Genomic DNA, 27,193 nt, shown 5'->3' with positions numbered 1-27,193 from the left:
GATCTGTGTAGAGTCGTTAGGCTTCCTACGGATGAGACGTTATTCAGAACAGACCACCACGACTGGCGCTCAAGCAAAGGCCAGTTAGTTTGTTTTTCATGCAAAAAAAAAAACCATAAATACTTCTGTGCCAGTATTGTGAAAAACGCATGAATTATATCCAAATGTCCAAATGTCATCAAACTGTGGGCAAGCCGGTCCGAGGATCCAGCCTTGTGTTGGGCCAGAAGTTTCATTTTGCTATCTGTACGGTGGCCCTGAGAGATCAAACCACTGCACATATAAAAAAACACAAACACATTCAGAAAAACATCTTCATGGATTTGACATGTGCTGTAAATAGTCAAAACACAACCAAATACACAAACCCGGTAGAGCGCGTACACTAACCGCAGTGGCGCAGGTTCGAATCCAGCCTGTGGCCCTTTGCTGCATATCTTTCCCTCTCTCTCTCTCTGGCCATCAGAATTAGGCAAAAAATAGCTTGAAAAGGAAAAAAGCGATTAACCTGGCTGGGACGCACTTGTTGTTCAGTGACCCTTCATTTGACTATGACAATGGAAATAGAAAGAGCTGGGAAGTAAATGTGGCATTAGAAAATATAAAGTCTCCAGATATAAATAAATGTGGAATTACAAAATAAAAGTCCCCTGAAATAAATAAAAACATTTTTGTGTATTGATTTATTTATTTCTATAGATATTTATTTATTTATTTACTCATATATATTTATATTATGCTGTATTACCTAATCTATTTATTTCAGGATTTATTTCATACCTGAGTTTTTTTTAATTAATATTGATTGAGATGGCATTCCATAATGAATCACATACATGACATCTTTTTTAACCTTATGCATTTGCTTGTTGTTAATGTTTTTTTTATCACTACAGCACCCCTTTTAAAAGTGTGTCCTAAGTTTCCAACCCTATCTTATTTGTTTGAATATTTCTTTTTATTTATTCAAATTTCTTTTAATCGTTTTAAAATGCTAATTTAATATCATCTTAATGTTTTATTTTTAATGTATTTCCATGCCTCTGTAAAGCACTTTGAATCGCCTTAACTTCATGTTTTCAAAACCAGAGACAGGAAACTGTCACAGAAATATAAAGTGTCCTGAAATGGAAAGTAAATTCTTCAGTACATTAGCTAGTTTCAACCACTGTGCAGAACCGTGGGTTTGGAATGTGGCCTACAGTGTTTTCCATGTTGGCTGCTGTTTCCTTGATTGCCGCAAGGGGTCGCTAGAAGACACGTGATGAACCCTGAAGACACCGGACACCCAGAAGTTGAAAGTGAAACCAGACAGGTCTTCAGTGAGTCCTGAGAAGCTGGAAAGTATCGCTGCAGGTGGAAGGAGAGAACTCTGCGTCATGGAGGTGGGTTTCATCTATTTACGTTTAAAAGAGTTGAACAGGCTGAAGGAAGGAGAGCTGTGAGGGCGGGTAGAGTTTACAGTCGCTGTTTTTTTTTTACCCAGTTAACCTGTTAAACTGCAGCTGGTGTTTCTCTGGATGAGACGTGGGTTGGGACCTATCTCTGTTTGATTCAGACACTGAAGCAGTTCTGTGAACTACTGTAACGTTTGATTTTTCGCAGAAAGAGGTGCGTTGCGTTGCGTTGCGTTGGCCAGATAACTATTAAATAGATTTCCGCTTTGGGCGTCTAGCCTTCAAAATAAAAGCGCGTCGATTCAAATGCCTACACCCGACTTCCGCTGTCACTTTGGTACTTTTTGATGTTGTCCATCATGTATTAGATGAGATTAGTCCCGTAATTATTTGTGTCAACAGATCGATCAGTTTGTAAATGTGTAATCTTTAAAAATAAATCACCTTCCAGATATACAAAAAATACTCACAAAACAGATCTCAACTATAAAACCGATTTGCAAAAATTCAAACAAATTCCACAAATAAAACACATATCGGTGGATACATTGAATGTATTTACAAATAAGAGAAAAGCACTTACAACTTTCAAACTGTTATTTGTGAAAACATTTTTCTATTTCGCTGGACTACTTCCGAAAATCCCGTGAGCGTCCGCGGGGAAGTAATTTCCTCTTTTCAAAGTAAGAGCACACAGTCATCTTTGAGCGGTTGTTTTTTCTTTTTTTTTCAAAAGTTCGGCACCTGTTGCCATGTCGACAGTAAACCTTCATGCTGAGGGAAAGAAAGCATGGTTGTGGATTTTTTTCTACACTCTTAATAGACAGTTCATACCCCTCCAACCTGAGAGATATCTGTGTCGTTTGTTTTATTGAGTTTATTGTAATCATTCAGTCCAGCTGTTTACAACATGTTATCTTCATTAGTCCCGTACAGCCACCGAGCCAACTAATGCCTTTTATTTCTCATGTATTCTTTCTGAATAAACATCTTTTCGAAAGTAAGATATTGAGTCTAACGTGAGAGTAACATTAACAAAGTTTTTATTTAGCCATGACTGGATATTTCATATGTATTCTTTGCATACTGTAATCATGCTAAGAACAAACAGTCCATTTGTTTCCTCCTGTTGAAATTTACACTTTCAATTTCATGATCACTTTGAATTAAAAACATATAAGCACCTCAAGATGAAATCCAGACTGACTAATGTCTGGGGGCAGGCGTGTTTCTAACCAAGCAATGTATTATTTTAATAAAACAAAAATTTCATACATGTTGGGCCAAAAAAAACTTCCTGAATGTGTATAAAATATTGGGCTACTTTTCTGATGATTAGCTGGGGTTGTGGCTCTACAGTGGCAAGAAAAAGTATGTGAACCTTTTGGAATAACATGGTTTTCTGAGTAAATTTGTCATAAAATGTGATCCGATATTCATCAAAGTCAAGGATATTGACAAATATAATGTGTCTTAAATAATACCACAAAAAAAAAAGATCTTTCATGTCTTTATTGAGAATAACCAAAAAATCCTCATAGTGCTAGCGGAAAAAGTATGTGAACCCTTGAATTAATGACCTCAAAAAAGCTAATTGGTGTCAGGTTTTAGCATACCTGGAGTCTCGTTAAGACAATGAGTTTGGGGGTGTGGCCTAAAGCTACTTTGACTGATAAAAACCCCCCAAACTTTTGGAGTTTGTTTTGCAAAAGAAGAACACGTTTATGTGAGCCATGCCTCGCCAAAAAGAGCTTTCAGAGGATCTACGATCAAGAATTGTTGATTTACATAAAGATGGCAAGGGTTACAAAGTGATTTCAAAGACTTTAGAAATTCACCAGTCTACAGTTAGGCAAACAATCTACAAATGGAGACACTGTGGGACTGTTGCTACTCTACCAAGAAGTGGACGCCCAGTCAAAATGACACCAAGAGCACAACGAAGACTCATCAATGAGGTAAAGAAACAACCCCGAATGACAGCCAAAGATTTGAAGGCATCATTGGAACTGGCTCATGGAACATCTCTGTTCATGAGTCTACAATACGTAAAACATTGAACAAGCAGGGTATCTACGGCAGGACACCACGAAGGAAGCCACTGCTTACTAAAAAGAACATTGCTGCACGCCTGAAGTTTGCAAAAGAGCACATTGACACTCCACAGCGGCATTGGCAAAATGTTTTGTGGACTGATGAAACTAAGATTGAACTATTTGGAAAAAACACCCAGCACTACATCTGGCGTAGAAAGGGCGTGGCATATCGTCATGAAAACATCATCCCAACCGTAAAGTATGGTGGAGGAAACCTCATGATTTGGGCCCGCTCTGCTGCATCAGGGCCTGGTCAGCTTGCAATCATTGAGGGGAAGATGAATTCCCAAGTTTATCAGAGAATTCTTCAGGATCATCTGAGAATGTCTGTACATCAGCTGAAACTCTCTAGAAAGTGGGTGATGCAACAGGACAACGACCCAAAACACCGGAGCAAGTTCACAACAGAATGGTTTCAGAAAAACAAGTCAGAGCCCAGACCTCAACCCAATAGAAATGCTATATCTTGAAGAGAGTCATACACATGAGATGTCCAAAGAATATGGCAGAGCTTAAGCAGTTCTGCCAGGAAGAACGGGACAAAATATTCCTCCAACGATGTGCAGTTCTGATCCAGAGCTACAGGAAACGCCTGGTTGAGGTTATTGCTGCTAAGGGGGGGTCAACCAGTTATTAATTCTAAGGGTTCACTTACTATTTCCACTGCCATTTTGAATGTTGAATGAGTGTGTTCAATAAAGACATGAAAGATCAGATTTTTTCTTGTTATTATTTTAGACACATTATATTTGTCAATACCCTTGACTTGGATGAAGATCAGATTTTATGACAAATTTATTCAGAAAACCATGACATTCCAAAAGGTTCACATAATTTTTCTTGCCACAGTATTTGGACTGTTTGGTGTCGACCAGCTCTCCAACACTGGTGCAAGCCACTTTCAAATTAAATTGCTTCCATTTTTACTGCTCATCTCCTCATTTTGCTTTCGCCCCTTCCAAGTTGTCTTTATTTTTAGATCAGCTGCTGCAACTCCATGTTTTACCTCAGGACCATTTCAATGTCTTAGTCCATCTGGCATGTGAATGCATCAGATTTCATCACAGTCGGAAAAAGTAAAAGTTGCTGTCTTGGTCATAGCTCCGCTCCCCTGCTAGTTTACAGCCTGTCACACTGTCCCTGCATTGTTCTGTTTACTGTGAAGAAAGAAAATGTCTTGAGATGTGAGTCAGCTAAGGGTCTTCTCCAATGATGCATCAAGTCATTGACAGGGGGACAGCCCTGTGTATATAATTCCCTGTTCCAAATCTTTGACGCAGAGAGTTTGACCCCTTTTTAAACACACAGTCTTTTAACTTCTGCCTCTATGGGTCTCTCTTTCAAAACAATAACAAAAGACAGTGTTGGATGACGTCATGAAATCGTGTGGGATCATGCAAGTTCTTGTCTTCACCGACATTACCATAAGCTTCTGGTTTGGATTCCTTCAGTGCCAGTGGTTCAGGAAATCAAACAGACTCGGTGATTCCACTGTTAAAAACACTGGATGAAGCAGTTTCACATTAAAGCTGGTGTACGTACCCCGTCCCTTCAGACATCCCTCCACGGCCACTCCCCTAAAGCACTGCCCGAGTGGACGAGAGAGAGAGAGAGAGAGCGGAGCAGGGATTGTCGTTGTGATATCCCAATAAGGAATGGCTCATTCACAAGTAAGAAAACATAAGATTACCATAATGAATGTAATGACTCGCTCGTACTCAAAGCTGTCAAGCTGGGTGATTTATTGTTGGAAATACAGTTACATGCAATAACTTATCGCTGGCTAGCTAGTAGCCACCTGCAGTAAGGTTGTTTATCAGACAAAGCTAGAAACACCAACAAAGTTAGCTACACTACTAATGCTAAGCTAGCTATATTACTAGTACAGCTAATGTTTCTTTTGAACTGTTATCTAGAATTTTCTGTTGCATGTCTATGAAAAAACTGTAGCACCTATGTAGCTACACTGACGTTTTTTCACATATTACATTGTTTTGCATGTTAGAGCTTCCAGGATAAACGCATTGCTAGCTCTGATTTCGCCTCATATTACACAGGCCAGGCTCAGGTGAGGGGGGGGGGGGGGGGGGGGGGGGGGGGGTGAGGCAGAGGAGGTCATGGGAAAGGGAGAACAGGTGCAGATGAGCAGGTATCTATAATAGCAAATTATTTCTGTTTTTTCTGACCAGCACCACTAATACAAAATTCAATAAAGCTCTGTTCTATAACAATATCTAATTGTGTTTGTTATCTGTTGCTGCACAGACCAGAATTTGAGAGCTGGACTTGGAACAGTCGCATCACCTGCTGGAGCTCTGTCTGAGCTCTGTGACCCAAGACTGATGTTTCATATGTTACAAATGACATCAGCAGATTCTCCTCAACCAGGACCTCCGGTAACAGGTCATCCTACCTGCTGCATCAGCCAGAAATGTAAAGGACACCACAACATCACTCCTGCACTTCCATGCTGCCACACATGGAATCATATACAGTACCAGTCAAAGGTTCGGGAAAGTGTGTCCAAACTTTTGACTGGTATTGTATTTTGCAGAAGGGGGTCCTGCACATTGCCAGACACATCTGGAATGGCACCTGGGCAGTGGCTGATTATCCAGATCCAGGGGAGATGAACCAGAAGTTCAGCTATGCAGTTTACAGACAGTTTGATGTGTAACAACAACAGAGCACTAGGACACGGTTACAGTTGTTATCCCTTGTTGCTGTGTCTGGAAAAATATGTGACTAGGACCAGATCCACATGGACAGTATCAAGGTTTCATAGTAGAGTAAACTGCAATAGCACTGACAGGCAATAATCTGTGCTTTATCACTCTATACATCAAGTAATTTGCTGTCCTTTTTCCCAGGAGGATGTAACAATACCAAGTAATATTTTTTTCTCTTTATACTTGTGTAAATATTTAAATTTGTATTTTATTATTTATATGCACAATCTGTTCTGACTTTTTTGAATAAAATCTTTAAAATGATACATGCCTTTTCCTTACACTTACAGCACAAACAATGAAGTCGTTTTATTTAGCATCTCTTTGTATGCTACACAAAGCGTGTAGTATGTAAAGCGAGCTACACATAGAGAAGGATGCATTTATATGAGTAACAGTGGTCTAAGCAATTACACCTTCATTACAACTTCTTAAAAACTTTGTACGTTTGTAAACGCGTCGCCAACGACCTGATTTTCCGAGGTTTGAAGAGCTAAGCTACGTTTCTATCACATGAAGCTGCGCTCAACGGGTGGGAGACAAACTGACGAAGTGGTGGAGGTGGAGCGGGGGGGTGGTGGTCTCATCAATCCCTGTTTTAAAGGTTTGGAAGTTGTGGAGTCTCTCACAACTAAAAAACCCAAAACACAAAGTCCCGTTCGCAGCCATGACAGACATAAGATAAATACTATCAAGCCACATCTACTCACAACTACAGTGCAGACATACAGGCTGCACAGATTACATACAAGACAACATTATGTGTAATCATAAAGTTAGCTACACTGTCTACTAGCATAGCTGATGTCGCTTACACCCAGTGCTATCTAACGTTAGCTTCGGCTAACACACAAAGCATACGTTGGTTTATGATTAAACAGCTGCAACAGCTCATGAAACATCTACCTACGTTAGTATAACACAAAAAATCAGCGATTCCACCCGACACTCTTCGGCAGACACATGACATCTTTATTTACAGTCTATGGTTTTTACCAGCAGCTGAATTATCCACAATGATCCTCCTCTCCATAACAAACAGACCAGGGGATTAAAACTGGTGAATGAATAATGCAGTTTGAAAATCAGGACGTCTGCAGCAGCTGGGAGCTGAGCTGTCTAACATTTCCTCAGCTTGTTTCTCTGATAACTTCAGATCCAGACGTCCGACGACTAAAATCCTTCATCTGGTTCAAATATAGAGCTGAAAACCACCAAGGTGTAAAAAGTGTATGTGGCTTAAAACTAGATAAAAGTACATTTTTAGCTTCTGGCAGACAAACACAATGACACATGTACATAGAGGATATGATGTCACTGACAGATGACTAAATAAAATGTAACATTACGATGATTAAAATCACAGTTTTCTCTGGTTTTAGAATTGATGGAGATATTTGGGATAATTTAAGAAAACAACAACATTTTAATGTGAAAGAGTTACAGATTATTAATTTAATTTGAATCTAGAGTAATTGTGATTGTTCTGGAGTAATCCTTTCAGCCCTGTTGTAATGAATACAGTGCCCAGTAACACATTACTGCATCACCTTCACACTGCATTGAGATGGAGGTATGTAGCTAATAGCTAACGTTACCTGTCATGTCTTTTTGCAGTTCATCACAGACGTCACTGCCGTCATTGATGGAGCCGGTTACAAAGACAAGGGCAGATTAATAAAGATTCTTCAGCCTTACAGTCCTGAGAGAAAAAGTTCCTCCTACATCGTGAGAGGAAGCTACGAGGAAGTGGAGCGTCTTTCAAACAAACTGTCAGCAATGAAACATCACCTCAGTCCTGCAACACCTGGACGAACCCTTCAGCAAGATCCTGCTCCAGCCAGTGTGAAATCAGTGGTCGTGTCCTCGGTAGTCATGAGCTACATTCAGCAAAAATGTGCAAAAGAACTTGACAAAATTCAAGGGAACAATTTTGTCATTGAAATACAGCCTGACCTCAGAACAGCACACAGTAACCCCGGTGTCACAGTGCAGGTGACTTTTAGACCGCAGCATACCTCCGTACAGCCTGTTCATGCTGACTATGTCAGACAGAGGTTCATCACATTCTACCAGAGAACAGCCTCTGACTTGGAGGCCACATTGGTCCCTGTGAGTTCACAAAGCCACAAAGACCTGCAGAGGAGATTTCCACAACTCCTCATTACACCCAGCTTCAACAAAGATGAAGCAAAAGTGAGCGGGCCTTTTATGCACATTGCTCAATTGAAAGAGTTCCTTTTAAAAAATACACCAAGTCCAAGCAAGAGTCCAGTGAGCAAAGGTGCAGCAAGCAGCAGAACCTCAGGTCCTCAACCTACACACAGCAAAGATCCTGAGGATGAACCATGTCTAATCTGTATGGAACAAATAGTCACAAGAGAAAAGGAGACTCTGCGGTGCAAACACTCCTTCTGCAGAGACTGTCTGAAAAGAGCTTTCCACTACAAGCCTGTGTGCCCGACCTGTGGACAGTTATATGGCACGTTGACAGGGACACAGCCAGAGGGAGGCACCATGACTGTCACCAAAAACTCTTCATCTCTGCCTGGATACAAGAAATATGGAACAATAATCATCCAGTACTACATTCCAAGTGGCATCCAAAAGGTAAGGCTACAGGTACAACTCTGAACAATTTACACTTCCACATTTTTGAGGTTACCATCTATGAAGTCATAGGAGCCATAAAAAAGAATACATTTGTAAAAGAATGAGAAAATAATGGAAATATAAAGAGGAATAAATAAAGGAATTAAATAAGTAAATCAAAAATATATATAAGAATCAAAAAATGCTTTTCCCTACTGTTTTTTCTTTTACATATTACCTTTGCTTTTGTTTTTCCCCAATGTTTTTGCTTTTACCCTATTGCTTTTGCTATTCCTTGAGGGACCAAGCTGTCAATCAACTGACTTTGGGTGAGCTCTCCTGCCCAGCTTTATTCACTTATATATTTCTCTTTATATTTCCACATTTATTTTCTTACTAGGTTACAGATTTATTTATTTCTATGCCACTCCTTTGGCTCTATAACCATCTCCACCCACATACCACCCCATCATGAGTGGGAAATGTAAAGGATGACTCTCAGTTCACATGATGACAACTGACTGTGAGGATTGGTCAATAAATTATACATCTGTTTACGTCTGATTATCTATCTATTTTACAAGTTGAAACTTGACACTGGGGTCTCCTATCCATATTCCAAGCTAATTGATGATTCTACTCTAAATAGCTGCTGAGCTTGTAATCAGATATCAAATATATCGTCATTTAAAACTTTTTATTCAAACAAAGAAGCAACAAAAGATTTTTGTCAGCGCACATTTGAGATTTTTTAAAAGCTCATTGAAGACAAAGAAAATGTTGTTAAAATGACAAAATGCTGACACACACACACACAGCTGTTGCAGCTTGTAAAAAGCTATTGTTGTCTAGTCTCCGGTCCCAGAATCATAACTTCCAGCTGGCAGAACATCATAAAGCAGAGAAAGCTTGACTATGTGTTTGCAGGAGGCGCATCCTAACCCTGGTCAGCCGTATGAAGGTGTGTCCCGTACAGCTTATCTCCCAGACTCCTCGGAGGGCAGGATGATCGTCAAACTGCTGAGACGAGCCTTTGATCAGAAGCTCATCTTCACTGTTGGTCAGTCCTCCACCAGCGGCAGGAACAACACAGTCACATGGAATGATATTCACCATAAAACCTCCACACACGGAGGACCAACTCAGTAAGGACTCTTTCTCTGGCAACATTACATTACCCCATTGTTGTGCCTTTCATGTAATGCAACCATTAGTCAGATAAGCCAATGAGCGAGTAGAGTGTTCCTGCAGAACCACAGGCTGCAGTTTCAGGAGGACCCTAGTTTTTAGCAACACTGCCACCTAAGGAAGTGGATGACAAGACTGCATTTGGATAACAATCAAAGAGCGAGTATGACAACTCTTATGAATATATTAAGAGTAGTCAACTAATCTACCACATTTATAATAATACAATTATATATTATTATTAATAATATACAACCGTGGTCCTGTACTGCAGCCTTCTGTAGGCGGCTGCAGGAACGTAATATTGCCCGATTTTATATTAGCAACATTAAACTACTAAATTATAGCAGCAGGGAAATCTGTATTTGTCAGGTTTTCAGACACACCAGGAAAAGACCCAAACAAACAACTCAAACACTGTCAGGTTTCCAAAAATCAGGTCCTTTAATACAAAACAGGTTCGGTAAATGGGAGTTCAATCAACGAAGGCAAAGGTACAAAATCGGTGGGCCAAAGCAGGGTCAAAGACAGGAACTGGGTAAAAAACACTAAGCGCTCATTAAGGAAACACAGTAATTGCTGGTACGCGGCCGGTCACCAGGGAACAAGACGAGCTGGCACAGAGGGGAGAAAGCAAACAGACCATATACTCAACAGGGAGGGGAGACAATGAGACAATGAGACACAGGTGCAACACATCAGGGCGGGGCAGACAATCACAAAGGCGGGAAACACACAAGGGCAGGAAGTGGATCTGAAATGAGAGGAGAGTTGCACACCAAAATAAAACAGGAAACAGAACTGAAAAAGTGAGAAAAAACTAAAACATGACCTAGTGCCAAGGCGAAGCATGACAGCGTTAATGTTGTGAGTAATGAATAATGAGTATTGAAGGGTCACGTCAATATCTGATCAAGATCTAGTGACTGCAAAGGCCATAGCATATGATTCAACCTTTATTTTATCTGATAATTGTCTAACTGTGCTAAATGCGCAAACTACCCAGCATGCAACTCTTAGCGACCATAAGACAGAAAGTATTTGGGTGGAGTACTTAGACAATAAGTAGTAAATAACATCTACGATCTAAGGTCCTAGAAATGAAATCGTTGCAGTATTGCAGGAACATGCTGTTGCACTGAGCAGGCCGTGTGACATTTCATATCCTGCTGCCAAAAAAATATTTCCTTTATTTCCTCATGCAGTGATTAGTTTTTAACATCTACATATTTATAAGAGAAACATATTCATGTGTCCTAAATATAATCCCCAGTACCGAAGTCTCATCTGGGTTCACAGGAGGAGACTGGACTCGACTGTATGAGTACTGACTATAAACCTGTCCATATGAAGTCACTTAATCTCTGTCATTGTGTTTGCAGCTACGGATATCCAGACCCTGGTTATCTGAGCCGAGTTCAGGACGAACTGAAAGTCAAGGGAATCGAATGAGTCAACAAATAAATGTACTACGATGATGTATGAAGTTACACTATTATCTTTACAAACATCGTCTCTGATTGTAAAATTAAAATTAGATGTTAGAGATTATGACACAGATTGATTCATTAATGTAATTTGATACGTCATAAATAATCACACGTTAGTCAACCATAGTCTCACCTGTTTTCTACTATCATTCCTCATTCTTCTTGGATTATTTTTTATTGACTTGTTCTTTTATATTTATTTTCACAAAATATAGAAAAGTTTATATTTGTAAATGAACAATCGATTCCTATTGACCTTTTGAATGTTAAACTTCATGATGTGTAAACAACTTATTTTGCTGGTGATGCTAACTGGGTTATCTTGATATATAGTGTCTATTTTGCATTTGTAGTAGCTTGTGTATCCAATATTCACAGCTCATGTAGAACTGGTAAAATGATTTGTTGTCAGGTCTGGGGGGTTTAATTACCACTGTATGATAAGAGGAGCATGTACACCTTACCTGAAACCCAGGTGAGCTCAGCTGAGTTTCCACAGTTGCTCCACTCACTGCATCAAGTCGCCCACCCGGGTTCTCTCCTCCTGTCTCCAGCTATGTATCAGAAACTAAACTTAAGTGCTTCAGGAACGAGGTTTATCATGTTTTGTCTGTCACGGTCAGGAAAGTTGGAGCATGACATGTTTTCATCTCCGTCTCTCACCTGCCCTCTGACAGGAGGAGGAGCAGGTCTGGGAGCATGGCAGCCAATCAGAGATTCTGGTTCTTAGTGTCATTGTTACTTGAGGCTTCCTTCAGCATTCCCTCAGTCCAGCTCTGCACAGTCGGACACATGGACATTGACGTGTGCTGTAGAACTTCAAAATAAAATACTCTGCAGGTCCATTGATTTGGCTCACAGGACTAAACCCTTCCCATCTATGAATTACTTTCACTTAGACATTTAAAGGAGATGTACCTGTACCAACAGCCTGTATATGCACATAATGTAATCACCATGTTGAGTTTCTGCACTGCTCACTAACAGAAAAATACTTACATTTGAAATTGAAAATTCAAAATATTTGATAGAAAAATTGACTTGGTTGTTTAGTCTGGGTTCAGCAGTCGAGGTGCCTCTGACAGCAGTTACAGTCTCGTTTTCAAGAATACTGATTTGTACTTTGTCCATGCACGGCAGCTAAACAGTGGTTGTGGTGAAAGCATGATGTGTAGAAAGAGCCGGGACCCTTTACCTTTCTTTTGGCAAGACGACGTATTTTACTTTTATGGAAATCTCCTAAGGCTCTATTTCTCTGTGGCTTAAGGATGTCATGTATTTTATTAAGTAGGAAAAGATAATATATTCTGTGAAAGGCACCGCAGCAAAATGTTTTCATAAATGGACCTCTTTCATAGATTACCCCTCCCCATCCCCCCACCTTACCTCCCTCCCTGCCCAAATTTTCCTTTAGGTTCTTTATATAATTTTTCTCTATTCCCTTTTAATTTATTTATATTAGTGATTACACATCAATAGTCATAAGTATTTGAATGATGTATGTTTTAAATATTTGATATATTTATTTATACATTATAATTTATTATTAGTGTTATTTTTTGTATTAACAACCGATCCTGAGATTGATTCCCCTCTCAGCAAACACTGCGTCCGCGTGTTAATTGTTTGCTGAGCACAATGTCGCGTTCAGGCGGTGCTGGGATGAAACCTGAAGACATTGCTGAGATTATTCAGACCACTGTCAGTGAGACATCGGCGTCTTTCACTGAAACACTACAGGGAGAGATCTGAACTTTGCAGACAGAACTTCCAACTCCGGCATTTCAGTTTCCCCCTCAGAATTGAACTGACCACATTTTTTGACTATTGTTAAATGTCTTATATTTCCCTTTGACACTAATGACTAGTCTTTCTGTTTTGACAGGGAATGTGCAGGGTTTGAACAGGATAACCAAGAGAGGAGTTTATAGATAGCAAAAATATTGATATTGTATTAATTCAAGAATTACAGCTATAGTATAACTTACCTGTTATTTCTCTCTCTCTCTCTCTATATATATATATATATATATATATATATATATATATTATATTATATTATATTATATATATACTTGCAGCTTCGGTCTACCTTAACAGCATTAGGGGTTCCATGGACTTCTGAACTCTCTAAGCATGAGCTCACAGGGCAACTGTATAACACCAGCAGGACCAGTGGGACTGTATCTACAATGTATTCCCATTACAAGCGACCTGGTAAAATGACTACAGTTCTACTGAAGTAGCTTGGGAAACTATCTGAAAGAACATCAGATACACATCAAAAAATCCTAACCACCAAACTATTCCTCTAAGATTTGTGCACAGAACCTACTTAACACCTAAAATCAGACATCTGCTTAAATCTGCTCCATCTCCTCTATGTTAATTCTGTCCACAAGGTTCAGGGAGTGCCCCAAGGTCCCCATGTCTGTCTACTAAAAAAAAAGGATATGGCTGTCTGGCCTAACTGCTACAAAGAAAATCCTGGTTGTACGGTGGAAACCGCCACCACACATTGTCATGAAAACACTGCAGATTTGTTGATCACTCACTAGGGAGGGAAATCAGGGGTGATTATTCTTAATTGTTGACATTTAGTTGTGTATATGTTTATATGTATGTGCAGGCATGTGCATGTGGGTGTATATGAACAGGATTGGCACATACGAACATAAGGATATGAATTAAGACAATGGAGGTATATATTAACCTGTATTTATGCTACAAGTTAAGGTATATGTCAAGTATGCTTGTATATTATCTTCATTTGTACAGTTGTTAATTTTATAGATGGCTACAATATACCATGAATAAGTTCTAAGTTTATTTAATTCAGAAGCATATATGTATATGCATACATGCTCTTTTCTTTAAAAATTTTCTCCTGCTGATATTCATTCTGTCAACACGCCATAAAAATTGTTCACAAAAAAATAGGGAAACCACTTGTAATCATATATTCCTGTATTTGTTGTATCCTCAGTAATTATATAAGAGCCAGGACCCTGAGAGTGACTGAGATCTCATGGGCTTCACCTGTGTATTCTTCCATGTGAAGTTATTTAGGTTTAATTTTGTATTTTGTAATTAAATTCACAGACAAATCTGAGCAGATTTTGTTGATCAGAGCTAGTTATTGAGTCCACAGTGAAGCAGGTGCTTGACCCTCCAGACACACAGCATAAACTGAAACTCACTGCTCTCACCCTTAATTCAGTGGTTCTCAACCCGGCGGGCGTGAGATTATTTTGAGGGTAGCGGGATGTTTTTCAAATAAATAAATAATAAATACTTTTGAATATGACTTTTCTATCAAATCTCCCACACCAATGTTATAATGTCCTTATGCAACAGATTTGAGTGAGTGAGTGAAATGAGTGTGTGAGAATCTGGGAGGGAGAAGTCGGAGCAGCAGACTGAGCGTGGCACAGCACAGCGGCAGATGCTAAATGTTAACCAGCTACTGTACAGTGTCTGAATATGTAGTGGAAAGTCTGCCAGCTCAAGATGAGACCAATGTCAGATATGTGAAGGTGGGCTAACGCAAAGTAACATCATGTGGCTAAAAAGGTTGAGAACCACTCAATGATGAACTCCATTTAAATGGTTGTGTCAGAGTGAAGCTGGTGAACACGCAGTCACTTATCTCGTGTTTTAGAGCCATCATTAAATTAATGGTCAGTTTGAAAAAAAAATATCCATTTATATCCATAGAGGTTTAACATGTTATAAAAGAGAGAAACTGAAACAAAGTCTGGAGTTGCGGAAAACTCATCACCTCATGTGCCAGGGTGAGCAGTGGTTGATTTGCAATCCACAATATAGTTCATGTGTCCAACTGGTGAACTACAGGAAACACACAGACTGTGATTTATGCCCTCATACATCAATTAACTGACCCGAGGCTTCACATGGGACAAAAATGTTGTGTTCAAGGTCCATGAGTTTCAAATAAATATTAAAATCAGTTGTATGATGAGGCACTTCCAAGCTCTTGGTTTATTTTCTAGGGTCAAAGAAAGTACACAGATTAGAGGTCCCTTTATTTAGATAACATATAATCTCTCATATTCAATCCACAATACGAGGTGATTCTCAGACGCATAAACCTGTTGCCCACCTCTCCTCTTCCCCCACAGTCTCTGTCTAATCACTCTCAGCTCTCTGCTACATACAGCACCCCGAAGGAGGCGATCTCCACTCAGCAAAGTCTTTCACAAGATCCATGAGCTTCGTTAGCAAAAATCTGTGTTAAAGCAAAGAACAGTTGAACAAATGTGAAAATAAAATTCAAAAAATTGAGGCAATATGAAATTAAGAGCAACGTTTGTTGTGACAAGGCTTTGTTGAATGTTTGAGCACAATGTCCAACAAGTGAAAGACAGTGCAGCTGATCCACGGTTCTGGAAAAGTGACAGTGTGAATTTGTGCCTGATACAAATACACAAGTATATACATCAACATCTGGAATGTGAGCCCGTCTTCTGATTCTTCTGATCACACTTTTGGATTCTTTCAAAGTTCAGTAGATATAGTGGGTTTATTTTGAGAAGGTGAAAACTTTGTCTGTCTATTTGAATTTTGCTAACAAAGGTAGCTGGCATCGATTGGCTCTGCTTTCCTGAGTTTGTTCCCGCTGCTAAAATATTTCAGTTTAATCCTCAACAGCCAAGCACACAAAGATGCATTTTCCCCTTGTCAGAGTCAGTTAACATTGTGTCAGCTGATGTTACTGCAAATCAGACAGATATTACAGGCTAACCTGGTTTATATGAGCACATTTAGACAGTGTATCTAGAAGTGATACAATCCAAGCCTGGGTCCTACATCAAAATGTTTCACTATGAATAAAAAGTCAGAGGATTTTTGAGACGGTATGACCTGTTTTCAATTCATTATGTCAGAAAGTTTCATTAAAGCTATAGTATGTTCAAGAATTACTTCAAAAATTATAATTTTAGTTGAAATTTGCTCCAAAAACTATGTTAGTGTGTTGAGGTGCTGCAGACTCATTGAACAGCCTGGCAGCAGCGCCGACATATTCCCTCCTAAAGTGTTCTGAGCAAGCCTCTTCTTTCTAACCAATCAGAGAATGCCAAAGCTAGCATTAGCTGCTGGAAGATGTCACTGGGTCTGACTCACAGGCTGGCTAGGTCCTGATTCCTGCATCAGCTGAAACAGCGAACGTGACCAGAATGTAGGTGGAGGACTGGGCGGGGCCTAACGGAGCAGGGAGAGTTAGGGAGGGAGAGTTAGGGAGAGAGGGAGGGAGGGGAGGAGCAGAGTAGTTTGCCTTTGAGTCTCATGCTAGTGCTAGATTCCCAGGGGTTTCATACTGTAGATTGTATATTTAGTATCATTCATTTTTCTTTCCACCATCATAACTATCAACTGTATATGTTTGTGTGTCTCATAATGTTCACCAGTTCTACTCATTTTAAACAACAAATGGAGATGAGTCTAATTAACCAATAATAAAAGTCATACTGCAAAAGTCAAAACTCCACCTTCCTGGACCTGTTTATAGCTTCCATTCATGTTTAGACTTTTTGTCCCGTTTTACACATGAACTGTGTGTGGGTGGGGGGGGGCGGGGGGCGGGTTGTTGTCCCTGGATGAGCAGGTATATGTGATGGATGGATGGGATGGGTTCCGAGGCATCAACAGAGTAGTTCTAGGTCTAGACTCATACTTGGATCTGTCCTCTAGTCAACGAATAGATCACATCCTTACACTTCAAATTTGGTAGAATAACCATGTAAAGACTTGTCAGCATCACTGTCCTGTACATGTACACGTCTGCACATCTGTACACATCTACATCACATTGGTTATTGTATTCTGAGGTGTGTCAGGATGGTACCTCGAGTAACTTGTGCCATACACGCTGTACCTCTAACTGTTAAAGATAAAAAGATTTAACAAATAGAAAAAAAGAGGATATGAATCAATATCTTGATTTCAGCTCCACCCACATCATCACCAACCATTTCATTCTAAGTTCCATATTATTATAATTTTTTTTAGCAAAAGTGAACACATAAATGACAGAGGGGGGGGGGGGGGGCATGAAGGATCAACAAGGACTGTTATCTGGGAGGGAAGGAGGATGAGGTGGGGGGGGGGGGGGGACAAGGAAAGAGGGCAGCCCATTCCAAAAGTCCAGGCAGGGGTTAACTGTAAGTCAGTCAAGTCACCAGGTTGGGGGGTCAATACTGTGATTCCCACCCCAACATACAATGCCACTTGAATGCCATAACTGCTTGGTGTCCTCTTTGTGGTAGCCTCATTTGGTGAAGGCGGCCACCACAGCCCACAACAGCTCATTGGCGTTGGCTTTCATGCTCTCTCCCTCGGGCTCCAGTTCCAGCAGCTGCCGCACTCTCTTCATGGCCAGGTCGTATTGGTCATCTAGCAGCGGGGCAAAGGCATTTTCCAGGACGTCGGAAGAATGGGCTAAGAAGATGAGCGCGAGCAGCCGCTTGTCCATTCGATGAGGGTCATTCACCCACTTGTCCAGTACAGCCTCCTGGACCTTCTTGATGAGACGCTGCTTGATGTTGTTGTTGGTCAGAGGATGTGTAGTCATGTCAAAGAGCAGGAAGTTCTGCTTCTCAGTGGTGAGGACGCCTTTTTCCACCAGGTTTTTGGCCAGCCGTTCACGGACGTTCCTCAGCTGATAATGAAGTTTCAGGGGGTTCCACGTCTCTCCTAAAAGACAAACCGATAGAACATAAGACAGTTAGTGCATCACAAACAGGTGACATGCTCATCTGCATTAATATAGATAGAAATAGAAAGAACAGGGTAGTACCAGTAGGGTTCTACAGTGAGAGCTTTTCACTCACATATGAGTGTGTGAATGTGAAATATTATTTTCTATAGTTACTAGAGAAGCTGGTTCAAAATCCATAAGGGCAGGGAGCATTTTATCTGTACTTGGAGAGATCAGTAAGATTGTTCACGGAGCAGCAGCTTCTCCTCGCTGTCTGTCTCTGCTCTGTGTTGGTGTTTGACTGAGGTGGGACATAGCTCCTCCACACAGAGCAGACAGCAGGGCAGAGGTCACGGAGGAGGACACGACAATGGGTGAAGTGAAATGTAGGGATGGATGATCTGGCAAAAATATCATGAATCATGACCTGCATCCTGTTAGCGCACTGATTTATTCTGAAAGTCCTGACAGAAAGTTATGATTTGTATGTTTCCGACACTTTCACTCTTCTTTCAGATGTTTGTCTGCCTGCTGCTAATCTTCACCCATAATCCTGTCTTCGGTTTATAAACTTTTAAACTAACAACTTATAAACTAAAGTGTCACAACCAATCTCACTTTCTGCTTAGTTCGTATGGAGTATTCCTTTTGACAACGCTGTTATTTATTCATTTATGAGGTGATATATGTGTTTTCATTAGAAAATTCAGTCTCTGCTCCGGCTCGTCCCTCTTCTTGTCTCCCTGCCTGCAGCAGGTCTCTGGTCCCATAGACAGACTGTAACTCCACCGTCTTGGCCTGCAGCTGGTGACAGTGGTTCTTGTTCTGCACAGATGGAGAACTGGTTCATGTGGAGCTACACCAAAGCCACCGAGGCTGCAGAGCAGAACAAGGACTGCTGTCTCCATCTGCAGTTAGCAGGTTAGCTGTTTAACAGTTAATAACAGGCTGATTAGCAGAGACTGAACTTTTAAAGTTCAATATCTAAGATCATCCAAATTATAAATCGGATCGTCCACCCCTGGTGAAACATATTACTCCAGATCTGGTTGTTACTCTACATGCAATATAACCTTTGTGAATAAAAAAAACAGTTAGAGGAATTTATCAAAGCACCTGTTAAACAAGTAGAAACCTGCAGAAAACAGTATCTTCAGCTTTCGCTGCAGTCTCCTGTCCAAGCTGACTGTATGAATCCTGTTTATTTACTGCATCTCAAACAAGCTGATGTTTTTAATCCTTTATCTGACTAATGTGACAAATCTTTATGTTTCTTCTGATTCAGTGGGAAATGCGAACAGAAGGGTTTTTTAGTTCCCGTATCATTTGGTCTTAAAGTCCGACGGCACACTGACACAGATTACCATTCTAAAGCAGGATGTGTCAGCATAATCAAAGATCATTGTCACATCAGCTGCTGTTTAACGGTTTGTGTATGAGATTCAAAACAAACCTTCATACTTTTAATCGCACAATTCTCACAAATACAACTCACAGTCTATCCATGCTATGACTGCAGACATACACAATCAGTCTGCATTTTCACACATTCACATTTGATGTAAAGCTCAAAGTTAAGCTGGGTACAAGCATAAGGAAGCAGTGTGGATCTGTTCTGATATAAATCTCCTCACAGCTTTACCACCAGATCGAGGCTGTGAGCCGATAAAGCAGATGAACTCACCACTCAGCAGTTCGATCCAGCTCTGCACCGTCTCTGGCGGCTGGGTGTCTTTGATGTGTTTCAGGGCTTCGTCTAGCAGCACGTCACCTGTTGGAGCATCTGACTTACAAATGACCTGCGGAGTTCATCAGAATGACGACGGGCAGTTACAATGTGTGGTTATCAGACAACAGCTGCTGAAAATAATGTATCAAGGCCCTGCTCACATCACTGACTGAGATACAGCATCACATCAGAAGGGATGGGTACCGAAACCCTGTATTAAATGGGCCCCGGGGCTAAATTTGTAAAGACCGTAGTATCGATGAGCTCCGACGTTATCGGTTCTGCTCTCAGTTCTGGGGAAATTAAAAGAAGAGAAATTAAGACATTTCCTGTTTGTTATTGCAACATAAAGGTTTTCACGCACATTTTATCCTACACGTTTGTGATTTAGACTTTGTGATGCATTGATGCATTTTTGCTGTTTCCAATGCAGAAGTTCATATGCATCTCTCGCTCTGACCTTTGTGTGTGAGGGGCGGGGGCAGCACTATGTCTCATGCTGGAGCACTGTGCAGCACACACACAGACTCTGCTCTCATACCCTTTTTCCACCAAAATTAGCAAGTATAAGCAGGTTTTTCAAACGCAGGTAAACCCGCTATTAAGAGCCAAATGACCCCTATTCCACTTACATTGAGTTTGCCGTTCTGTTCTTACAGAGGAAACACACAAATGCAGGGAGCAGAGCGCACCGATTGAACCCTTTTCCATTGCAGGCAAAAGCCCAATGTTAGCAGGTGTTAGCGGGTTTTGACCATTGGAAAAGGGGCTTTGGTGACAATGGAGTTCAAAGTGGTGAAGTCTTTAGCATGTAAGGGCAGAAACACGCGTTCATCTGTCATTGCTCTAGGTATTTTTGTGTGTAGGGCCGCCACTAACGACTATTTTTCTAACGATTAATCTATCGACTATTTTAAACATTTAATTTTCCTCCAGAAAATGTAAATGACACGCTGGCATCAATAATCCCAGATTCAGGCCTACACATTTTACACTTATTCAGTGTAAATTCTCAGGCAGCAGCTGATGACATTATGAGAGTATTTATCAGTTACAAGGACAAAAGATATCAAAAAGCTCTGTAGTAATCCTTCACGTTTGTGACTGAGCTCACCGTGCACCACAAAAAAATATGATCACAAAATAACACTGGTTAAACAAGACTTAGAGTGAAGGGATTTGAACTGTGATGTGCTCATCCTCCCAAAGTCAGACATTAACCAGCTGATCTTACCTTTATCTTATTCATACTTATATTGATCCAGTTGAGACTATTACTGTTTCTTTTTAAAAAGAATAAATTCAGAACAGGATCTGAATTGACTGTTCTGGTTTGTCTCAGCCAGTTGCTCAGTTTGCAACAATCTACCACGTTTTAAGATTCGTGGTACACTAAGATAATCAGTTAGACTCACATACAGACAGCTTTCGTTGTAGCATTTCCTAACAGTTCGCAATTAATTAACCAGCAAGATGTTGTTGTATAAAAGACACAGGGAGTTGGCGGAGGAAATAGATGATCTCTCTATCTCTTTTCAATTTGTTGCTTGTTGAACAGGTGTTTGGATAAAGTTCTTATTGGCCTTTAACTTTTTATTGCACTAGTTGTCCTTAACTCCAGTGATCTTGAGTTATCTTTACATCACCTGGTTCTGTATCTGGCACAGCCTCTGCCATGCTGTTTGCTCTGTGTGTGTGTGTGTGTGTGTGTGTGTGTGTGTGTGTGTGTGTGTGCGTGCGTGCGTGCGTGCGTGCGTGCGTGCGTGCGTGCGTGCGTGCGTGCGTGCGTGCGTGCGTGTTTAGTGATGTGGGGGCCACTGGTGAACTATTGCACAATCAAAAGTCAGTCTAACATAGTGATTTGCCCAAAACAATGCTTAAGTTTATTCCTTAAGAATGTTAATTGGTTGAATTGACATGATAAAATAAAGCAATGTTAATTTTTTTTTTCTCTTACAAAATAACAAAAAGTACCGATAACAGTACAGTTTAAATACAGAAATCGATTTGCAGTATCGGTAAAAGTAGTAGTACCATTAAAATCTTAACGATACCCATCCCTACACTACAGACCATGAAGTCAATTATCATTTTATAGAACAAAAGAGATAAATTGTTTGGTCTATAAAACAAGAAATGAGAAAACATCAGTTTCCCAGAAGCCCAGGCTGACATCTTTACATGTTTTGTTCAACCAACAGTACAAAAGCTAAAGATATTCAGTAGAAATCCTCACAGTGGAGAAGCCGCAGGGCAATTTTTTTGGCTTGATTAAAGTACAAGACGTGTTGTTGATCAATCGTCTGTTTATGTGTTCTGAAAAAAAATGGAAAATGACTTCGCCTCAAAGCAAATTCCCTCGCTCCCTTCACCTTCCACTTCACTTTAGTGATGAAGGAATATGGTGGAGTTACAGGTTAAGGTGTGTAGAGGTCTTTTTGATAGTAACTATAAAAGGGTTGAAGCCCCATGCTCGTGACCCACCCAATTAAGGTGGTGACAGAAAAGAGCACCAGCACGTGATGAAAATAAAATAACTTATCTGAACAATTTATGTAGTAAAAGCAGAAACACATGTCCCACCTTCCTGGCCAGCAGACCTTTCCTCCTCATGCCACAAGCCTCCAGCTGAAGGCGTCCTCTCAGGGCCAGTTCAATCAGCATGCACCCTCGCAACCCCGATGAAATGCAGTCATTCCAGAACGAGGTGTAGCCCTGCATCATGGAAAGGGTTTACCAAAAAGTTACTATGGAATTACAACAGAAGAGTTCCTAATGGCCAACCTGGCCAGAGTAAACATGCAATATTAAACAATATTAAACAACACCTGTTTACAGCACCCTCAGAAGAATTTATAGCAACATGTTTTGGCATGAAAAATGCTCCTTCAATGTCTGATGATTGAGTGAATATAAAAGTCATGGTCATTCATAAACAGCTTAGAAAGCTGTAAAACTTAACAGGTGGAGCCTCATCCTTGATACTAACAGGTTGTACATGGCAACAGTCAACCTCAATCGATCTATGATGTTAATTTGTCTTGGTCTTGGTGTATGTTTTCTGTTGTAACAGACACACAAGCACATCATTTAAAATCACTTGTCACACCTTGGTTTCTCCTTTCAAATGATAATAAAACTTGTATAAATAACTAGGTGCACCTGTCTGATTTAAATGTGTTTTATATTTGACTTTATTTAGATTAATATGTCAATATTGGTTTTCAGTTGGGCTTGAAACAGATTTATCTTTTGGATGGATGTCAACAAATCATAACTACAGGCTAATTACCTCCACAGAGATTAAAAAAAACAACAACACAGTAAACAGTGTAAAGTTACAGAGGGTGCCAGTACTGTTTAACAGGCAGTGTACCTCTCTGTCAGTGGTTTAATCAGTGATCAGGTCTCATTAGAGAATGACCCCAAGGCAGCAGATTAATAGGTTCCCGATTATTCAACACTCATGGATACTTACAGATTATTAATCATGTGTTTGCATTACACTCTTCTATATAAATCGTTTTTTCTCTATATCCTCTACATCCGACTCAACAGTGTAAACACAGTTTAAACACCATCTGTCACAGCACAACACCGTATTCACCGACCATGGCTGTTAATGTTAAGATTCGCTTCTCAACATTAACGAATTTCTTCCTGAAGATGTTTAACAGTCCAATGAGGCCCATTGTTGTTGTTGTTAGTTACAGCTAGCATCATAGCAAACAGGGATGCTAACGTTTATTGAAGCTATGTCGGTTAGGAAAATAAAGCTAACATTAGCTTTGGTAACGTCCCATCGTCTAACGTTAAGATATACCTTAATATATATATATTATACGGGATTATCTAACATTACCTCTCTGTCTTTCAGTCCTAACAACAGCACCTCTTCCATCAGGGTCAGACGTGTTTCTTTGGAGTCTCCGGTGTCGTCGTCTTCCTGCTCGTCTCCCCGCCGGGGCTCGTGGTCCTCCTCGCAGGACGGACGGTCTTTGTCAGCGGCGTTGCGCGAGGCTTCGGTCCGCCTCTGCACGAGGCCCGAACTCCGCTGAGTCAAGGAAGTCATGTCTACCGGCGAGTTAGCTAAACGACAACGAAAACAGAACGCCTCGGACGACGCTGCCCGAGATGTTTGCTTCACTTACTTGTTGTCAACCATATATCAGTTATCCTGAGTGTCGTGTAAACAGACTACTGCAGCCCGAGCACCCGTGTCATCTGTGAAACTGCTCCCCTTCCTTGACTTCGTCCGCAGCTATATAATGTCTATCTAATATGGCGCCGTGTGTAAATGTGGTACCGAAGTTATCCAGCAGGTAGAGGCCGAGACAACCGTAATAACTTAAAGTTACACTGAATGCTACGTCAGCTACTTTACACAACTATAGTTACAGTAGTAGACTAGACTACTTCTAATCTGTATTATGTTACCAAGTTATCTTATGTTTTGTATGAATCTATTTCATTCCTCTGGAACAGAAGTCATCAAAATACTGCAAAAACAAAACTCAATTTTATGATAATTGTACATGACAGCATTAGGGCCTGATATTCAGACTCAACATGTTCACACAACATGTTCAAATAATCTTGGTTAGTGTTAATTTAATTATAAATTTACCATATGAATGGCTGTTGTGTATGAGAGGTCCCATATTTTACTCTTATCCTGTTTTATATTTGAAGTGTTGATCAATAAGAAGATATATATGTGGTTTTAAGAACCAAAAACCATCCTGATGCAGTTTTACATCTCCTCTCTCACACTTCACTCTGGAGCTCTAATAACAACAGCTCGGTGAGCCAAGCAGTGACTGCTTTGTTGTGACATCACAAAGTTACAGAAGTCCTGAGGGCTCAATTTCTGAATACAGGCTGTGTGTATTTTTCTGTGGACTGAGCACTTTGATACTTTCACAGTATTAATATAGAACCTAGACCTGCTTTATATTCAAAAGACACCTTTATACTATATGTGACCTTTAAGTGGTCATATTATTTTAATTATCTTATTATTTTATTTTATTACTATTATTGTATTATTAATTCATATTACTTAATTAAGGCTATTATATAATTGTTCCCACTATCATTTGCAGCACTTTATTATTTTATATTTATGATACATATATTTTGTAGGGTGTAACATTTAAGGTGCTTATTTACAAACCCCTTTAGTTCCCACCTGTTTACAGAGACAGGTTTTCAGAATGAAGTTGTGTCAACTGTTGGTGGTGATTATAGAAGACAGCTAAAAGAAAATCATAGCCCGCATGTCGCCCACAGCCCAAAGAGCCTGGAGAATGCTACCAACCAAAAAAATCAGGGATATACAGACAGCGGTGGAATCTAGATATAGGGGAGACTGGGGATGGTCGTAACATTTCTGACACTTATATCTGTATCTTTCAAGCTGGTGCATTCAAAATTTAATAAAAACTAGTAACACATTTCTGTTGCTAAATGGTGTAGGTGTTATCTCTGCAACAAACAAAAAAAATGTATGGTTTAGTCTCAGACACAAGGAGTGAAATATTAGAATTCACATAAGGACTATGACAAAAACCTGATATTGAAGCTTTTTATTCAACAATTAAATGAGTTTTGGTGTGTGTGTGTGTGTGTGTGTCTGTGTGTAAGCCATTATGTTACCTGTCAGTCGTAGTGATAATATATATATATAAAATACTAACTCGCAAGTTCTGGACAGATACCCTCCAAAATGGTTGCGTCTTCTCCTGTCTCACCTTTCCCAGGTCACCCATTGGGCGCACACTTTCCTCTTTTCCTGCCACCTAGGAACACACTGGACTCTGTTCGTCATAAGGCAACGCTTCTGGTGGCCTTCTGTGGATAAAGAGGTTGGAGAGTATGTGTCTGCCTGTTCTGTTTGTGCTCGGAGCAAGACGCCTGGACTGAGTATGCTCACAATACATTCCCTTTTGTCTGCTACTGGTCTCTCCCCCTTTCACTATGCTTATGGTTACCAGCCACCCTTGTTTCCTGAGTTGGAGAGAGAGGTCAGTGTTCCGTCTGTCCAGGCTCTCATTCGCCAGTGTCATTGGACTGGTGCTCCTCAGGACATCTACCAGATACAACAGGTTGGCTGATCGCCGGCGGTGTCATGCTCCTTCCTACCAACCCGGACAAAAGGTTTGGTTGTCAACCCAGGATCTTCCCCTGATAGTGGATCTGATAAGTGAGAGGTTTGCACAGACACATTTGCATGTATATATGAAACATAATTATGGCATACAGACGCCATTATGAGAAAGGGTGTATTTCTTTTTCTTTGGTGAATGCAATGGACTTCAATACTGACATACCGAATAAAATAAAAAAAATAAAATGTCTCTGTATACAGTACATAATGTTCAAAGTTGTGTAAACAGAACAAACAGAGAGTTTGGTTGAACCAGAAACTGTAAAACTGACAGAGGTGGGGAGTTGTGAAGAGTTGTACAAAGTTTGTTGCTGTGGGTAGGAGAGATTTCCTGTGTCGGTCCAGTGGGGCTGAACCACTCTGTTAGAAAAAGCAGTGCCTATCCAGAAGTTGGTAGAGAGGGTGTTCAGGATTAGCCTGAATTGATAGCAGTTTGTTCTGTGTCCTCCTCTCCACCCCCACTACAAAGGTTTGCAGCTAATTACAGAGTCAGACTTACTGATCAATTTATCCAGTCTGTTGGTGTCACCAGCCCGAGTCCTTGAGCACACTACATTGAAGTTTGTGTTGCTCCTGTTAGTGCTGAAGCCTCGGAGTGAGATGCTCCCGTTGGTAAATGTGTGTTTTTAAAACTTATTCAGCGGTCCAACACCGCAGCTACAGCTAGTTAACATGGCTGCCATGCTTAAACCCCTTTCACAGTGGACCGGGAGGCACAGCTGTATGGTTTAACATGAAGTGGATAACTACAAAGTATTGCAGCCTCCCAGCAGACCCCTCTCCTTGAGCGACTACTCTCAAGGAGATTAGACACTACACCAAGGCTCACCTGGTAGGCTCACACTACCAGGTGAGCCTTGGTGGCTCACCTGGTAGTGTGCTTACAACGTGAGTTCAGTCCTAACTGCAGCGGACATGGGGTCGAGTCCAATTCACGGCCCTTTGTTGCATGTCATCCCACCTCTATCTTCCTTTCACTGTCCTATAAAGGCAAAAATGGCCAACAAATAACTTTTAAAAAAAAAAGAAGAAAAAAAAAATTTTAAACTGAAAGTTCAAGTTTTAATCTTGAACTTTGAAAAAAA

General features: G+C 40.4%; 2 protein-coding genes and 1 long non-coding RNA gene across 3 annotated transcripts; 2 read left to right on the top strand and 1 right to left on the bottom strand.

The window, feature by feature from the left end:
• The first annotated feature begins 1,172 nt into the window (after positions 1–1,172).
• On the top strand, positions 1,173–14,604 carry si:dkey-3h3.3 (uncharacterized protein LOC100144568 homolog). Its single transcript, XM_056376105.1, has 5 exons — positions 1,173–1,385; positions 7,840–8,832; positions 9,742–9,959; positions 11,385–11,481; positions 13,574–14,604. Exons 1-4 carry the CDS (start codon positions 1,380–1,382, stop codon positions 11,452–11,454), a joined length of 1,287 nt encoding a protein of 428 aa, XP_056232080.1. The 5' UTR covers positions 1,173–1,379; the 3' UTR covers positions 11,455–11,481; positions 13,574–14,604.
• Positions 14,605–15,517: 913 nt separating this feature from the next.
• Positions 15,518–24,202, bottom strand: golph3a (golgi phosphoprotein 3a). The gene is made up of 4 exons (XM_056376106.1): positions 23,802–24,202; positions 22,523–22,654; positions 19,895–20,009; positions 15,518–18,206 (listed from the first exon to the last, which is right to left on the bottom strand). The coding sequence occupies exons 1-4, from the start codon at positions 24,009–24,011 to the stop codon at positions 17,782–17,784; spliced, it is 882 nt and encodes a 293-aa protein (XP_056232081.1). The 5' UTR covers positions 24,012–24,202; the 3' UTR covers positions 15,518–17,781.
• Positions 24,172–25,980, top strand: LOC130169395 (uncharacterized). Its single transcript, XR_008827827.1, has 3 exons — positions 24,172–24,261; positions 25,702–25,806; positions 25,936–25,980. It is a non-coding gene; the product is annotated as an uncharacterized LOC130169395 (long non-coding RNA).
• Positions 25,981–27,193: the final 1,213 nt, after the last annotated feature.

This window comes from Seriola aureovittata, chromosome 5 (assembly GCF_021018895.1).
Source record: "Seriola aureovittata isolate HTS-2021-v1 ecotype China chromosome 5, ASM2101889v1, whole genome shotgun sequence".
NCBI classification, from domain to species: Eukaryota; Metazoa; Chordata; class Actinopteri; order Carangiformes; family Carangidae; genus Seriola; species Seriola aureovittata.
Note: the sequence above shows the minus strand (reverse complement) of the source record. Positions and strands in the feature narration are given on the sequence as shown.

Coding starts and splice junctions, on each gene's coding strand:
- si:dkey-3h3.3 (XM_056376105.1), top strand. Junction 8,833..9,741: donor TTCCAAGTGGCATCCAAAAG/GTAAGGCTACAG, acceptor ATGTGTTTGCAG/GAGGCGCATCCTAACCCTGG. Junction 9,960..11,384: donor ACACACGGAGGACCAACTCA/GTAAGGACTCTT, acceptor TTGTGTTTGCAG/CTACGGATATCCAGACCCTG.
- golph3a (XM_056376106.1), bottom strand. CDS start 24,011: ATGACTTCCTTGACTCAGCGGAGTTCGGGCCTCGTGCAGAGGCGGACC. Junction 20,010..22,522: donor AAGGTCTGCTGGCCAGGAAG/GTGGGACATGTG, acceptor TGAACTCCGCAG/GTCATTTGTAAGTCAGATGC. Junction 18,207..19,894: donor CTGGATCGAACTGCTGAGTG/GTGAGTTCATCT, acceptor TTTGTCTTTTAG/GAGAGACGTGGAACCCCCTG.